General features: G+C 40.3%; 4 protein-coding genes across 7 annotated transcripts; 1 reads left to right on the top strand and 3 right to left on the bottom strand.

Annotated features, from left to right (window-relative positions):
- Positions 1-71: 71 nt before the first annotated feature.
- On the bottom strand, positions 72-5,888 carry Spt5 (Transcription elongation factor subunit Spt5). 3 transcript variants are annotated; one of them, XM_043411341.1, is made up of 12 exons: positions 5,756-5,888; positions 5,305-5,575; positions 5,135-5,217; positions 4,585-4,846; positions 4,238-4,470; positions 3,653-4,151; positions 3,224-3,575; positions 2,518-3,104; positions 1,916-2,277; positions 1,221-1,622; positions 968-1,143; positions 72-884 (listed from the first exon to the last, which is right to left on the bottom strand). In XM_043411341.1, exons 2-12 carry the CDS (start codon positions 5,526-5,528, stop codon positions 642-644), a joined length of 3,423 nt encoding a protein of 1,140 aa, XP_043267276.1. In that variant the 5' UTR covers positions 5,529-5,575; positions 5,756-5,888; the 3' UTR covers positions 72-641. The 3 variants fall into 3 exon arrangements, with proteins under 3 accessions (XP_043267276.1, XP_043267277.1, XP_043267275.1); XM_043411342.1 differs by having other exon boundaries at positions 5,870-5,887; XM_043411340.1 differs by having other exon boundaries at positions 5,655-5,857.
- A 140-nt stretch (positions 5,889-6,028) lies between these two features.
- On the top strand, positions 6,029-8,590 carry LOC122406816 (uncharacterized). The gene is made up of 8 exons (XM_043412558.1): positions 6,029-6,457; positions 6,540-6,771; positions 6,982-7,079; positions 7,170-7,361; positions 7,441-7,568; positions 7,652-7,853; positions 7,938-8,203; positions 8,294-8,590. Exons 1-8 carry the CDS (start codon positions 6,209-6,211, stop codon positions 8,484-8,486), a joined length of 1,560 nt encoding a protein of 519 aa, XP_043268493.1. The 5' UTR covers positions 6,029-6,208; the 3' UTR covers positions 8,487-8,590.
- A 58-nt stretch (positions 8,591-8,648) lies between these two features.
- On the bottom strand, positions 8,649-13,131 carry LOC122406815 (unconventional myosin-XIX-like). 2 transcript variants are annotated; one of them, XM_043412557.1, is made up of 10 exons: positions 12,275-13,131; positions 11,304-12,152; positions 10,837-11,100; positions 10,510-10,742; positions 10,257-10,430; positions 9,956-10,181; positions 9,715-9,860; positions 9,449-9,634; positions 8,869-9,380; positions 8,649-8,788 (listed from the first exon to the last, which is right to left on the bottom strand). In XM_043412557.1, the coding sequence occupies exons 2-6, from the start codon at positions 12,037-12,039 to the stop codon at positions 10,029-10,031; spliced, it is 1,560 nt and encodes a 519-aa protein (XP_043268492.1). In that variant the 5' UTR covers positions 12,040-12,152; positions 12,275-13,131; the 3' UTR covers positions 8,649-8,788; positions 8,869-9,380; positions 9,449-9,634; positions 9,715-9,860; positions 9,956-10,028. The 2 variants fall into 2 exon arrangements, with proteins under 2 accessions (XP_043268492.1, XP_043268491.1); XM_043412556.1 differs by having other exon boundaries at positions 9,956-10,430.
- Positions 13,132-13,135: 4 nt separating this feature from the next.
- Positions 13,136-14,792, bottom strand: LOC122407156 (transducin beta-like protein 2). Its single transcript, XM_043413184.1, has 5 exons — positions 14,789-14,792; positions 14,257-14,489; positions 13,773-14,145; positions 13,500-13,682; positions 13,136-13,362 (listed from the first exon to the last, which is right to left on the bottom strand). The coding sequence occupies exons 1-5, from the start codon at positions 14,790-14,792 to the stop codon at positions 13,136-13,138; spliced, it is 1,020 nt and encodes a 339-aa protein (XP_043269119.1).
- Between the last annotated feature and the right edge of the window lie 76 nt (positions 14,793-14,868).

Genomic DNA, 14,868 nt, shown 5'->3' with positions numbered 1-14,868 from the left:
GTAGAAATAAAATTTTCGTAAATTTTCGAAATTGATAGTGGAGGAACGCCTTTGAAGGAAAAAATAATGCGTAAGATCCAAATGCATGTATTTCGTAACTCTACAGTTTTTCTGGTTTGTTTTTAATGTCCATGTACACCAGTTCTCGAAGAATTTGTATGGTAAACTTTGGACTAGTTTTACCTTGAGGTGTTGTCCGAAGCGATGTCATTGCATTTTAGTCTCTAGTATATCAATAAACAGACAGGATACCGAATACAATCAAATGTTCCGTTAACTTTGAAGGAAGGGAGCAAAATTAGATAAAGTAATGCGTCAGAATAAAAATAACATTTTGCGACATTGTCGTATCGAATGATCGTAACGTAATTATTTTTTCAACCGATTTAAACGGCCAGCAATGGGAATGAAGCCCGGTGGAGACATTGAAAGTCCGTAGAGATTGTCGTCGGTCTAAATAATTCGTAAAACTTGCACGAGAACGATTATTATTCTAGTTTTCCAATAGTTATCTCCAATATCCCAACATTGTAAATACGCTTATCGCGGTCGTTGCGAACATTGATTTTGTTGTATGATCGTCCGGACACGAAACGTATCGAAATCAAAATGAATTCTGATTTGTTCGTTCTTTGCTTCTATTATTCAGTCGCAGGTTTCATTTTGCAGAGAACGCGTAGATGAAACATGCCAATTTTGCCGGATGGAGTTCTAACCACTCCCTCTTGGTTATCGATCGATATGAGAGTACCAACAAATTCGCGGTCCTCACCAAGCACGACTTTGACCCGATCACCTCGGGTTGGAACTACCGGCTCCAATTCTTCACAAACCAAGTTCACCACCCGATCTTCGGCGGGTAAGAAAACAACGCACATTCCACCCTTTAAAGATAATCAAACAATAATTACTTGTACAACCTTTATTTATAGAATCAAAAGTTTCGATAAAAAGAAGCGATCATTACCGAAATTCCTCGAATAACTCCCTGTTGTCCGGCCAATGCAGGATCTTGATGCGAATCTTTGATACAAACTTCGATGTCGACCGTGTGCCACTCTGAATTACCGAACGAGTTGGATCCAACACTCGCGTCCAATCCCGAGCCAGGTGTTTGAGGATTGTAAGGACTTCCGCTAACACCTAATCAAAAAGCGAATATTGCAATGTTCGAAATACTAAAAAATGACAAATTAAAAAATGATTTTCGCAGTAATTACCCGGCGTCATTGGACTGTAGCCCATTGGCGAAGGAGTGGCAAATGCACCATGAGGACTGGTGGTATATCCGGTTCCGGAGGGCGAGGGTGTTGCGACGTAACCAGCTGGACTCGGACTCGCGCTGGCGCTCGCAGCTGGACTCGGGCTTGGCTGATACGGACTGTAACTTTGTTCCGAACCGTACATCGTGCCCGGTGTTTGTGGAGTAAAAGGTCCGCCCGTCGCTGGATATCCTGGGGCATAACCCGGTGAACCAGCCTCCTCCATGTTGTAAGAGTCGAAATCATTGTTTCTTGCCGGTGTATTGGTAACCGATGGATCCCACGCTCCGGATTGTCCGGGTGTTCGTGAACCATCGTGCGATGGCGTCATCGAGCCGTAATGAGGAGTTCGGGAGCCGTCTGAAAAATCGATTTATTTTAAAATGTTCGTGTCGTTTCAAACTTTTTTGTTTCTTCCATTGATACGAATATCACAAATACCCAAGTGTCTTGCAATGAAAATACTCGACTGGCTCAAACGGAATCTTGTATTCATCAAAATCAAATGCCTGACGTCAGCAATTTGTGGTCAATGAATTCAAATATTTGATGAATCTTGTCAAATTTTACTTTTAAAATGATAGTAGGTCACTCAACGCCGTTGTTTTTGCTGAAGAAACAAATAATAATGGAATACTGTTTAGGATACTCACTTTCGTACATCGGAGTTTGAGAACCGTGCATCGGCGTTTTGGATCCATCTCTGGCGTACATCGGTGTCTGTCCACCAACGGTGTAAGCCGGAGTTCTGTTGTAACTGCTGAAACCACCGTCTTTGGTGGGCACACCGACGTTAGCGATGTGAGATCTATCGACCGAAATAGTTTGACAGTTGGAGTGGAGTTCAACCCGAGCCGTGTTTTCGGTCGCGTCTTTGACGATGCCGACGTTGCCCTTGTACGGGCCTCCGGTGATTTTAATCGTCGTTCCAATGAGCTCGCGATCGCGACGAGCACCACCGCCTCGACCACGACCACGGCCACCGCCACCTCCGCCTCGCCCGCCAAAGCTTCCACTGAAATTCGACATTTTTTATTCTAAATACGCATATGAAAGTGAACATTGTTCAAAGCTGAGATTGAAATTTACAGTATCGAATAATTTATGCATAACGCATCAAAATTGTGGGTATTTATATCGAATTCAAAGTTGCAAAACAAAAATTTCTCATAAAATTACGAGCCTGAAATCGTTTCCTGTAAAATCGAGTTTTTTTTATCATAGAATAAAACTAGTTTAGGAAAAATGAACCAACCCGCTAGGATGCATCGGTGAGGCAATTCTCGGTGACATGAATCCCGTAGCGGGTGACATTGATGGCACACCAGATTTATTGCCACCGGCCAATTGAAGATGTCTCGTTTTGCAGACGAAAATACCTCCGTTGTCGACGTACAAACGGGAGTGTAAAAAGGCGAAACTTCTATACAAATGTTTTATTTCACCATCACGTCCGGCGTGTGGCCCATCGACAACATTGACGATATCTTTTTTCTGTATGGTATTTTGTTCGTAGTCGAGAGCAACGGTATTTCTATTTTCACGACGTTTCGTCAAGCCTTGAGGTCTCGCTTCAACAATTTTTCCATGCATCGAGAGCACGTGGAAATTTTCTCGTTCCAGTCGTACAATGACACCAACAGTTTGTGGATCCAGCTGAACGAGATCACCCCATTGAAATTGTCCAAGACTGTCAACTCCAGTCGCCATATCCGAACAGAGTTGAAGGTCACGGGGCAACACTTCGAGTTCGTGCATTGAAAGATCGGAAAACAGAACTACACGGTTTGGTTCGACCCTCACTATCAAACCTGTATCACCCTCGTATCTACCGGCTACGACCTTCAAACATAAAATAAATCTTAGTTTTTAAAACAAATTAAAAAGAATGGATCCCATGAGCCGATCAAGTTCTTTAAAAAAATCAAAACTTGCAATCATTTTGAACTGACGTTACTCACCTTAACGTGATCACCCATGGTAAAGTATTTTCTCAGTTCATTAGCCTGAAATTCCAGAGCCTCTTTGAGCTCCTCGTGCTTCGGCATGACCATAATCATATTGCCATCGATCGAGACAATTTTTCCCTGTAGATTCATCAATTCACCCTCGCAAACTTCGACGTTATCACCGTTGCTGAATGAATGCGTCACAGACGAGTCGTCTTTTCCTGCGGTGACGCCAGTGGCTGGAGTTCCACTCAACTCAAGATCAATGCCTTCAGGAGCTTCTTCGAAGCGTTCGAGCTCGGACAGAGTTGGTTTTACACCCTCAGCAATTATAGCACTCGTCGTAAAATTTTTGTACAGAAATCTACGAAAAAGAGAATTTAATCATTAAAAATAAGCGATAATAAAATATTTTTTAAAATAACCATTTTCTCTATTAACCCTTTGCGACTGTAACGATTTCCCTCGAAGATCAAGAAATCACCATCGCTCGTAACTTCGCCGCCGATTGCTCTGATTGCCTCCGGATCGAATGGTTTCGCTGGTGGTCGCCTCTTTTTCTTTCGCTTCAACGCTTCGGACTCACTCTGTGCCGTTCTCAATGCACCACGCGGACGCGTGTAATCGATTCTCGGCAAAAGTTTCAGATAGACTTGATTCTGGGCCAAGTCAACGTAATCCACCTGAGCTATGTCGTCCTTGTAAATTCCTCTCTTCAGCCTGACCCATTGTTTAGCTTTCAAGCCAGTTTGTTCCTTCACTACTCTTAGTACATCGGTCATCTCTTTGATCGGTACCATCTGCTGTTTCCATATACCCATTTTTAAATGTCCAACGTTTTCAATTGCCGCTTTCACGTGAGGCTGTTTGTAAGCTTCTATGTAAATGTATCCTTTTACGCCTTCCGGTGCTACTACAGATTTAATTTGTAGCGGTTCGCCTGAAACGCGCAAAGGTAAAAAAAACGTCGAATAATCAATGAAAATTCAGTCTCGTTATTAGATATAAAATCGTTATTAGACTTACCGGAAAATTGATAAGTAATGAATTTCCTCATAAGCAAAAGAACCGTAGATTTTTCTTCGCCTATACGACACTTGACCATCCACAAATTAGGATCTTTTACACCGGGTAAAAGGGTCTGTTGTGTGATTTCATCGCTCATTTCTTCTCCACCATCGCCAAAGTGACGAGCCGCTACGGATTCGTCAGCATATTTTTTTCTCAGATACTCCTCGATCTCGTCCTCTTTCTGCGAGCTGGAAACGAAATCAATAGAACTTCTTTGAGACTAATTTACCGCGCATTACAGAGCAATTATTCTCAATATGAGATTTTTACATGAATCAGAAAATAATCTTATAATCACTTACTCCCAAAGATTCGTTCCACGTCTACGTCCCTCAATCTCACGAGCTGTGGGACCAAGCTCGTCAACCTCATTTCCAACTATACCAATTTCTTGTGCACCCTCCTCCCATTCTTCATCATCCTCAACATCGTCGTCGACCTCAGCTTCGTCATCAATGAAGCCACAGAATCTCTCCTTCTTTCTCTTCTTTCGTGGCCTGTCGTCATCTTCGTCATCCTCATCTTCTTCTTCATCCCTTTCGCTACTTCCATCCAAATCTTCTCCTGCAATTTTTTCATTGTTTTACATCCACACAGTTGATAGTGTTTTTTCATTGTTAACAGAGCTATTAGGAGGAAAGAGTTACTCGTTGTTCTCTTCCAACCATAGAACAATGGGCTGCTCTATCTCTAGTATCAAGCTTTTCCTTGCAACCGTGTATCTACATTTAAGAAACTATAGCTCCTTTTATGCCAACAATTATTTGTTATTAAAAAGTAACGATCAATGCTAAAAATGTTTGTCTTTTTTTATGGAAATAACTTTTCAATTAATATTGAACGAAATCTCACCCTCCGGTTCCTCCTCTGGCTCTACAACTTCCTCATCTCCGGACCTCACCTCTTCGGCTTCATCAGCCTTTCCATCATCGGACCTGAAACATCATCAATGTATTAATAAATTATACTCATAAAAAGATTGAATTTACAAAAATTAGAATCTGATCATATTTTCTACGTACTCTGAACCGGAACGAGAACGAGATCTAGACCTAGAACGACTCCTGGATCGTGATCGAGATCTGGACTTGGATCGGGATCTACTGCGACTTCGTGACATTGGACTTCCAGCATTGCTGCCAGCCCCAGATTTGACAGATCGGCTTTCTACCTCACTGTCGCTACCTCCACCTCCACCATGTTCGCTCTCATTCTCAGAGAAATTGCTTCCCTCAGAATCTGACATTTTTTTCTTACTTCACCTTGCAAAAAACTTGAATGCAGGTTATAATGCTGAAAAATGTGAAAAAACAAATGTCACATATGTGTGTTATGACGACACTAGCAATGTAATAATCGAGATTCAGCCCACCACGATCAGAGCGAGCTTTGTTTTATACTTGTTCTGTTTAAGCAAAACAGATTATTTCAAATACTCTTATGCTACTGTACGTGAAAAAAACATTCACAAACTTGTAATCATTTGAGAAATAAAATAATTTTAAAAGCACACAGACACGAAATGACGATTGATGCCACTTGATGCATGCACTCAAACTCAATAATAACCAATAAAACCGAGCGCACCGATGCTGTAGGATTGATAGTTTCGTCGTTTCGTAAAGAAACACGTAAGAATTGAGTGGCGCTGCTTCAACAGGATTTCTGAAAAGCTGCCGCGGCTGCCGCGAATTACGATTGGAGTACGCACCTTCGTGTGGTGTTAGTTTCAGAACGTACCTACAATATTCCACAGTAAGGCTAGAGAGGTATTTCACAGAGCTACTTCGGAACAGACGATAAACAAAAAGTTTTCAAGTAGCACTCCGCTCTCCTTGCACACAAAATTCAACGAGTGTACGACGACAATAAAAAGTTTCGAATGAGTTTTACATAATCATCGAAAAATTGAAATTTGTAGTGAATATGAAGGAAACGTTAACGAACCAATCTAATGTAGGGTTCTCAAATCATTGTGTAAATAACAATGGAAATACGAGTACCAACACGAGTAGCAACAACGTCGCGAATGGCAACAATACACGAAAATATGCGGTATTAAGCAATGAGTGGATTTCAACAATTGGCGAAGAATTGGGAATTCATCCATTGCCGGACACACTTTTAGGAAGATTAGCAGAAGATGCTTCCTACCGTTTGCGAGAAGTTTTACATGTTGTTATTTTTTTTTGAACCAATTGCTTCGTTTCGTGTCTTCTTACTTTTCTATTAAAATATAAGTTTTCTATTATTTTAGAAATGTATGATCAGATTGAAACACAGCAAAAGACGACGATTAACTTCCTTAGATGTGAATGCTGTTATTACAAATCTCTGCGATGGAGATCCAATCCTGGGTGCTCCGGATGAAATGCCTGAATATCATAACGAAGCCAAAGTATTTGTTCCTCATGAACGATTTACTGACCTTACAACCAGTGCTACCGATCCGCTCAATCTTTCTCAGGATAATTTTCCATTCCTTCAAGGTATATTTTCATGATGACCATTAATAATATTAGCTAATTCTTATTATTTGTATCCAAAAATGAAACCTACAAAATTAAGTTTCGTTGATTACTCGAAGCATAGCAGCAATAAAATCGATTTTATACTTCATTATTCAACGAACAATTTAGTTTTATTCCCTATCTGTACTTTAATATTTTCATTTAAGCATTATTATTGATTCATTACAGAACGAGAAATTAGCGACTCTGAGTTAACGGAAGCTCGCCACAACTATGCAAAAAGGGCTTTAAAAACTTTATTTAATGGGTCACAAAAAACATTCCAAGTACGTCAGCCACCATAGAATATTTTACTTACACAAACTTACCAAAAATTCGAGTTAAGCCACGATTTGAATTCTCAATTTTCATTGCAGGTTTTACTAAATGATTGTGCTACAAACGCTCAGTTAGGTGGTGAAGGAGTGATAGACAAATTGATGTCTATAGCAAGATCAATGGTGATATCGAACAACGCGCAATACACTCGAGTATCAACAAGAACGTGCCAACTTATAATAGCCATAGCTTGCAACAGCGAAGCTGTATATCCATACCATTTGATTTCGGTAAATATTGTGAAAGTTAAATTGGAGAACGATACGAGACGTACAATTTTTCGTGGAATTAAACAAACCCTTTTTATAGGTTGAAAAACTGACGGAGTTACTGCTTGAACTTTTATTGGGACAAAGTTTCATCAATCCAAACTTAGAGTCATTGTTCAAAACTTGTGCTCTAAAATTGATGCTGCGATGGCCAGCGGTTGCCGACAAGTAATTAGAGAACTGCACGTTTATCGTAAATCCTATTGCTTTTTATGCTTATTATAAATTATAAAAATTTTGTTGACCCCCAGATTCGTTCCTATGCTGGAAAACGTTTTGCTCAAGGAGGAAAAAGAAAGTCCACAGATAAATAAGAAACGGATGACTGCTATGGAATTGTTGGCTGGCGTACAACCGCTCATATTTTACAATCGCGAACCTCAGTCTCTTCTCTCGCTAGAAAATATATTGAGAGTCGCCCCGGTTGGCTCTACCTTATGGGAAAGAATTGCGGTAAGTCCAAAAGAGTTTTTTCGCATCATCTTCAATTAGCAATGGGTCTCATCGATCAACAAAGTTATAACACTGTGCTTTTAGATTTCAGTTTGTGCGCTCACCAAATCGAATAATCATACATTGAATTATTCTATGCTCATGGAACATTTTGGCGATCCCATATTGCCTTACATTTTTACCGATGATGAAACAGACAATATTGAGAATCGTCGGAAACCTAACGGACTTCCAATAATTATTAAGAGTAAAATAAAGTACGTGAACTTGCGGCCGATTACGCGTCCTCATGGAGAACGACAAAACGCATTTCCAGATTCCTCGCTTCGTGGTCCTCGACGTGAAATCAGGTAGAAAATTAAATTGAATACATTTGTTTTGCGCAAACCCATCCTGCAGGATAATTTATTAAATGCGAACATTACAATCTTGACTTCCAGATTCGCTTTCGCCGGTGGACGACCAGTTGCACCAAATAATTTACGCCGTGTCAGTTTACGCGCGAGTTATCAAATACTAAGGAACGAAACGCGTGCCACAACTGCTCTCGTTGCCTCGAGACGACTGTTGATATTCAAACACAAGCGAAAATCTTTTCGAGGCTGGTACAACTTGGCGCATACCGTGTTGTAGTAAAATAATGCAACGACACGAAAAATCTTAAGAAAAATCATCTTTATTTTATCTATCTCTGGAAAAAGAAATCTTTCAACAAATTACAATTTCGATAATAGTTATCTATACGAATACTTTGCATATTTCAAAACTCCCGTTCCTCAGCCCATCGGCTTAGAATCAGAAAAAAACATTCAAAACTCTACCACTGGAAATGTTGTTTGAGAAAGACAATCTTGAAGTCCGCGTGGTTTTAAGATTTGAGGCAAACGATGAGAATATGTCAAGCACGTCAAGCGAGTGTGAAATTTCACAGGAATCTGTAATTTACCAAAAAAATTCATCCGTTTCATAAGACAGTCATTGTTTTATAAATCTAAAGTCTTAATTTAAAACTCACTTCCTCCGGAAGGCGACGACTTAGTACTCTATTTCGATAGAACAATGTCGATTTATCAGAATCGACAATCAGGGTCGAGTCTCTGCGTAATTCCGGCTTGTGTTTACGTTTCGTTTCTATCAGATGTAAATTTAACCAGTTCCGCACGTACGAATCTTTCCACGGATCGAAAAGTGCTCGACGAACTACTCTTACCAGTTCTCCATGACTCAACTCACTTTCAGACCATTCCGGCGACGAACACGTAGAAATCTCCGAAATTCGCGGTGATTCAACTTCGAGCCGTTCACATTCTTCTTCCACGGTCACATTCGACAAATAGCCAGTATCTGCCGATAATATTCGCGGAGTTTGCAACGTTTTTATTCTGTCAACATTCTTTCTTGTAGCTTCGTAGTCTCGGAATGGTTCGCAATCTTTTGCGTCGATTTCAAAAACTGTTTTTTTGTCAGTCATTTGATGCAGTACTTCGTCAGCCGATCGTGCAAAGATCATTCCTCGACGTTTTTGCCCTGAGAAGAGCAGATTTTTACAGAACACTGTAGCTTCCTGTACTCGATGATTTGTTGTAAAAACTCACTGGCTTTGATCCAGAATGATTGAATTTTTTTGGCGCACCGAGACCGCAGCCTCGTTCGATAAGTCTCTAAATCAGCGAAAACCACTTCGGTAAAAAAAATTGAGCCTTTTCCAAAATGAATAGAGTTTCCCAAATCTTTGGTATTCAATATTCCTTCCAGTCTACGGAACAGATCCGAAGCTTGTTCTGCAAATACGATAAATCGATGGTAGTCAGACATCGCGAAGAAAGTATTGAAAAATTTTATTTCGTTCAGGACTTGCCACCTTTGCGGATCGAATAACGTTTGTAAAATTCGTCGTATTGGAATCTGATCGGAAGTTTCCATCGTGCCAAAGGCAAAGCGTCAAATATACCGGTATCAGCAAGTTGCTTTTTAAACTCAAGCTTAGCCCAGCATCCATTCAAGCGTCTGAAGATACATTCACGAGAAGCGGAGTGAAAATTTTCATTGACAAAGCGCACAATCGATTCTGGTTTAATGCGAGATTAAAATAGTCAATTCACCTTGGCTTTGCACATCGTACGTAATGCGAATCGCACTTGTTCAACTCCTTAACGAGACAATCCAAACCTAGTTTCAGTTTGGCCAGAGCGGTGGTCGATTTGCTGCGAGGGCCACGTGTTTCAGAGAAACTTTCTTGCTCGATTTCCAACAGCGAGAGCAACAACTTATTTTTACAATTGCCGAATACAGACGATAATTCCGATGGTACCTGCTCATACAAAGAAGCTTCGACGATTCGATAACAATATTGTTTTTTTCGTCTCCCACAAATATCTTCCTCTCTCGCGTCTCCCAGCCTACCTTATCTGTATTTTTCGATAACAAGTTATTCACGTTGTATTCCACCGGGCAGGAGTAATGCTCGATCATGAAAACGTTATTTTTCGTGACCAAGAAACCTGATTTTCCTTTTTGCTTCGCATGCATTTGTTGAAGCAGCGTCGACGATTTTAGTGCGATTGGTGACCGTGACGCCTGCAAGTGGATGCGAAGAATTACTTCTACAATTATTAATTACCGAGTGGTGGTCAGAAGAAAATTCCTATGTACGCACGTCGTCGAATGTTGAAAAAACAATATTTTCAATAACGAATATTCTGTCTCTGTAGAGCTCGATCGAGACGGACGTCGGTAACGTAACTAAACCTTCTTCTTCGAGCTCTCGCTGACCAGCCTCCAGATAATCTTCCATAAAGTATAGCTGAAGTCTTTCGGTTGCATAATTTATGCAAAGCTGTTCCAGGCCATTGTAATCGAACGATTCAAAGCCAAATATGTCTAGCAGTCCTACGAACCGTACAAAATACAAATTTGTCCTTCTTTATTTTGAGACACAAAAAATTCTTTGGCTTATTTTTTACCCCTCGACTACTTGAATTACCCAACCAATTATAATTGTTGCCAGTGTCGTGTAGAATCTCGTTGACGCGTTCAACGAGCCGGTTGAACAAGCGATCGTAAATGAATCGAGCTATGCTGAATAATCTATTGCGACAATCGTCCGTTGTTTTGAAGTAACGACGATAACTCGAGTGCCTTCCTCCGGAACTTTGCGGGCATATGATAGTCGACGTTAGCAATTGGGTCAACTCGTATTCCGGGAGTGATATTAGAGAACAAGCATTCTTCAGAGCGTTTTTGGAATCTGTACGAATTTTTTAAATTGTTTCGATACCAGAGGCACCCAAGAAGGCTTTCAATTGAAATTATTGGAGCCGAATATAGCTGAGCGAGAAATACTTGAAAATACAGTAATTCATCAATTTCTCAATGGTTCGAAGACTTAACTGTTCCATTATAAATTTTTCTTTCGGCTCGCTAACTAGCAAAAACATGGTTGTTCGTTACCTTCGTTCGCCAAGTCAATCGAGATTCCTTCACCGATTGTCTTATCGAATCGTATATTTCCCAAGTGGACGAGGAAAGCTATGACTCGAAAAATGTCGACTCTACATTCGTCCGTGAAGTCCAGAGCTTTGAAAGATGCTACTGTTTCGCGAAATTCTTCGGCCAAAGAGCAGGAGTCTCTCGAGTTACGTATACCGAGAACCGTGTAGTTTTGATCACGAGATAAAAGAAGTTCGGCAATCTCTTCTTCGGATAGCCCGTACAGGAGCTGATAAAATATTTCAAAGTTATCGGAACACTCCGTCACTCTCGTTCTCTCAAAAAGAAACGAGTGTATCGAAGCTCCGCGTATAACACAGCGTTCGTCATATTGAAGACGCAACATCTGTCCATGCCTCGAACTTTTCATGTTTCTCGTAGTTCTCGCTGTGGTAAATGCCGAAACGAGAGGAATGACATTTGCAATCTTATGAATAATCGTCTTACACGATTTGTCAGCATGAATATCGAGGTGAGAAGTTTTCGATACTATTTCGTTTCGAGCTGCTAAAAAATCGAGAGCTCTTCGAGCGTTGAAAGTTTTGCCTGCGCCACTTTCACCGCTTATCACTATGACTTGATTGATTTTTCCGAAGCCATGGACAAGTCTGTAACGTGCACGATTTGCCACTGCATACACGTGAGGTGTCGAGTTTCGAGGATCATTTTTATCCTCCTGGGCGAAATATTCCTGCATTTTATCACCGTAAAGATCCTCGATGTGCTTTCCAGGATTCAGAGCGAGGAGTAGTGGTCCGACCCACGTGTATATGCTTCGGTGATCCAGTCGGCATAACAAGATTTCGACAACTGAAAATAACCTATCAATTAATCCTGTTCGCGATCTAATTCTTTATTGACGAGTCCAAATGGAATAAACGAATTTTAAAAATCGACAGTCATAGAAATCTTTTCATGGTGCAAATACTCACTGGAATTTTCGTCTTTGGTAACAGTGCTTATGTCATTAACAAAATCCCACTCGAAATAAGAGGGAGTCTGCAAGAAATGCCAAAATATTTCAATCTTCTGTACCACAGGATCAAAAAAGTTAAAACGTCAACGAACTTGTTGCGGACGAGCTGTTGCTGGTTCATCCATTCTCTCTCGATCATTTGCCCATTCGCTTCTTTCTGGAATGTGTAACTCCGCAATGTCATTTATCTTTTACCAATAATGTTTCCACCATCTACCAGTAATATAATTTGACAACTGCGAAGTTACGCGATAGTTTCGCTCGATACAATGGTTATAATCGGTTTGAATTAATTGACATTTGATTCTAAAAGTTACGTCTCGAGAAATCATCGATTATCCAATCGATGCCAACGTCGTCAGAGATTGCTTCGTATGTTTGTTTCGTGGTGTGCATGTTTCATCATTATCATCAACGCGAGATGACGTCGTTTGTTTTCTTACTATTTTTCGGCCTTGGAATTTTCCTTCCACTCCATAGTTCTACTTTTTGAAATGCTGCTCTATGTAGAAATACTAATTCGTTAATGAGTTCTTCAAAAATTGATTCATGGGTCACAATCCTATTTTGAAATACAAACACATCGAAATATATGAAGAAATCCAATAAACGCTACCGCGAAAATTTCCAGGTGTTTCGATCTGACAAATAATTTCAAATTCTCATGCTTTTTATTTGTAAGAGGTTGCAAAAATTATTGTATAACAATCGGTTGTCTTAAGGTACTTGATAGGAAATGCCCACGAACGATTGAACGTTCGTACTTAATGGTTATCCGTCCTGGAGCAAGGCCGAGAGTCATTTTATTCATTAGCTCTTATTTGGACAATGGTTCGCCGATTTCTGCAAGGAAAGTTTTGCATTTGGCGATCGTTTCTTCGAGGCGTTCCTTCGTTGCGGAAGTCTGACGATGCTCCAATTTTCGATTCGCTGAATCTATTGCTGCCCGATACCCGGTCACGTTATGGAATATTTTTATGTGCTTGTCCCCGGCAACGAGAACAAAATTTCCGGCCGCGTCAAATGCTAGGCACGTTATCGGACCTATGAAAAAATTAAAACACGTGATGAGTACGTGCGTAAAAATGGTCAATTTCTCAAAAGCAAATAATCTACTCCACTTTAACTGAATTAAAAAGCATTATTGTAGAATTTGAGATTATGGAATATTGGGAAGGTACCATTGAAAATATCTTCTATCGTCGTGTCCAAAGTTCCGGTGACAGTGGAATAAAACGTAAGTGAGGAACCATGAGCAATAACGACAACTTCTCCGTTTGGAGAAACGGCGATACTCGCTGGTGTAGTTACGTCCCACGTTCCTTTGACGAGTAAACGAGGATCTTCGCCCTTCTCGAATTCAACTAAAATCAAAGGAAAAATTTAAGAAGTCGCACGTACCTGTTATAAAGAAAAAAAAATGGTGCAACGTTACATTGAAGAAATATCAATACTTTTGGTGTCGTAGAAGCGATAAGTTCCATCCTTAGAAACCGAGGCCATATGGCTGGTGTCAGCGCAAAAGTTGAAATCGTAAATTCCCGAAGAGTGTCCAGCCAGATCGAAAGCCTTTGTAACGTGTTTAAACTCGCCAGTTTTCGTAAATACGACTTCCCACACCTTAACGTCAGGAGTAAATCCCGACGCAGCGACGAAGCGACCGCACGGTGAAATTCTTGCTCTGTGTGTTGACCCCAAGTAAGTGTCGATTATTGCCAGTTGTTCGCCTTTCAAATCCCATACAATCAAGTCGTTTACTTTGCTACAAGTTATTATGAAACGTCCGTTACAAGCGATATCCATTCCGACGATGTCTTCCTCGTGTTTCTAAAATAAAATGAAGAAATTCAATTAACTTTCTGAGAAACAAAATTGCAGCGCAACCGTAAATGAATTTTTTAATCGATTGTGCGAAACTTTCTATGCTGCAAAAATTACCTTGGAAAACTCCAGCACTTTTGTTGCTGATTTGAACGCAAAGTCACCCTTCTTCGTACTCTTTGTAAGTTTCCACACATCCATGGAATTCGCAGTTGCGTTGTGGACGATGAAAGCTTTGCCATCGGGTGACCAGCGCACGTGAGTAGCGTGATCGTATCCGAGATTTATTCGGACAGATTTCCGTTCTTTGCAAGCGAGATCTTTCGTGCACCATATTTGAACACTACGATCTGCGAAAAAAAAAACATTACGATTATACAAAACGTGTTTAGAATGTATTTTCGATGGATGGGGTGTAAATTAATGAAAAATAAATGATACGTGACTAATGAATTTCAGACAGAGATAGCGAGAACATTTCAGTTTATTATTTTTATTTTCCTAATAACGTACATGATGGTTCATTCTGTTTTACGTCAACGGACGATACATAGGATCTGCGTTGAAAAATCATTTCTGGCGTGTACAACGTTTTATCTCTATTCGATCTCTTGTTCTTTCTCTCTCTCACACACACACACACACATACTCATTTCCACGACGCTGAAGTTCACAACGTTGGAGGCCAACGAAATGAAGGAAAAACACATTTGACATTAACCAATTTTT

The sequence above is a fragment of the Venturia canescens genome, chromosome 2, assembly GCF_019457755.1.
Source record: "Venturia canescens isolate UGA chromosome 2, ASM1945775v1, whole genome shotgun sequence".
NCBI lineage: Eukaryota > Metazoa > Arthropoda > Insecta > Hymenoptera > Ichneumonidae > Venturia > Venturia canescens.
This window is presented reverse-complemented; position numbering and strand designations above follow the sequence as displayed.

What these genes read in the sequence shown, in the direction of transcription:
- Spt5 (XM_043411341.1), bottom strand. Translation starts at nt 5,528, where the DNA reads ATGTCAGATTCTGAGGGAAGCAATTTCTCTGAGAATGAGAGCGAACAT. An exon ending in AATCGTTACAGTCGCAAAGG is followed by an intron (nt 3,576 to 3,652) that starts GTTAATAGAGAA and finishes TCTTTTTCGTAG; the next exon opens with ATTTCTGTACAAAAATTTTA. An exon ending in GAGTTATTCGAGGAATTTCG is followed by an intron (nt 885 to 967) that starts GTAATGATCGCT and finishes TTATCTTTAAAG; the next exon opens with GGTGGAATGTGCGTTGTTTT.
- LOC122406816 (XM_043412558.1), top strand. Translation starts at nt 6,209, where the DNA reads ATGAAGGAAACGTTAACGAACCAATCTAATGTAGGGTTCTCAAATCAT. An exon ending in GGTCACAAAAAACATTCCAA is followed by an intron (nt 7,080 to 7,169) that starts GTACGTCAGCCA and finishes TTTTCATTGCAG; the next exon opens with GTTTTACTAAATGATTGTGC. An exon ending in TGGCCAGCGGTTGCCGACAA is followed by an intron (nt 7,569 to 7,651) that starts GTAATTAGAGAA and finishes GTTGACCCCCAG; the next exon opens with ATTCGTTCCTATGCTGGAAA.
- LOC122406815 (XM_043412556.1), bottom strand. Translation starts at nt 12,039, where the DNA reads ATGCAGGAATATTTCGCCCAGGAGGATAAAAATGATCCTCGAAACTCG. An exon ending in GATTGACTTGGCGAACGAAG is followed by an intron (nt 11,101 to 11,303) that starts GTAACGAACAAC and finishes AAATTCGTACAG; the next exon opens with ATTCCAAAAACGCTCTGAAG. An exon ending in CAACAATTATAATTGGTTGG is followed by an intron (nt 10,743 to 10,836) that starts GTAATTCAAGTA and finishes TACGGTTCGTAG; the next exon opens with GACTGCTAGACATATTTGGC.
- LOC122407156 (XM_043413184.1), bottom strand. An exon ending in TCGCTTCTACGACACCAAAA is followed by an intron (nt 13,683 to 13,772) that starts GTATTGATATTT and finishes CTTTGATTTTAG; the next exon opens with TTGAATTCGAGAAGGGCGAA. An exon ending in GATAGAAGATATTTTCAATG is followed by an intron (nt 13,363 to 13,499) that starts GTACCTTCCCAA and finishes ATTTTTTCATAG; the next exon opens with GTCCGATAACGTGCCTAGCA.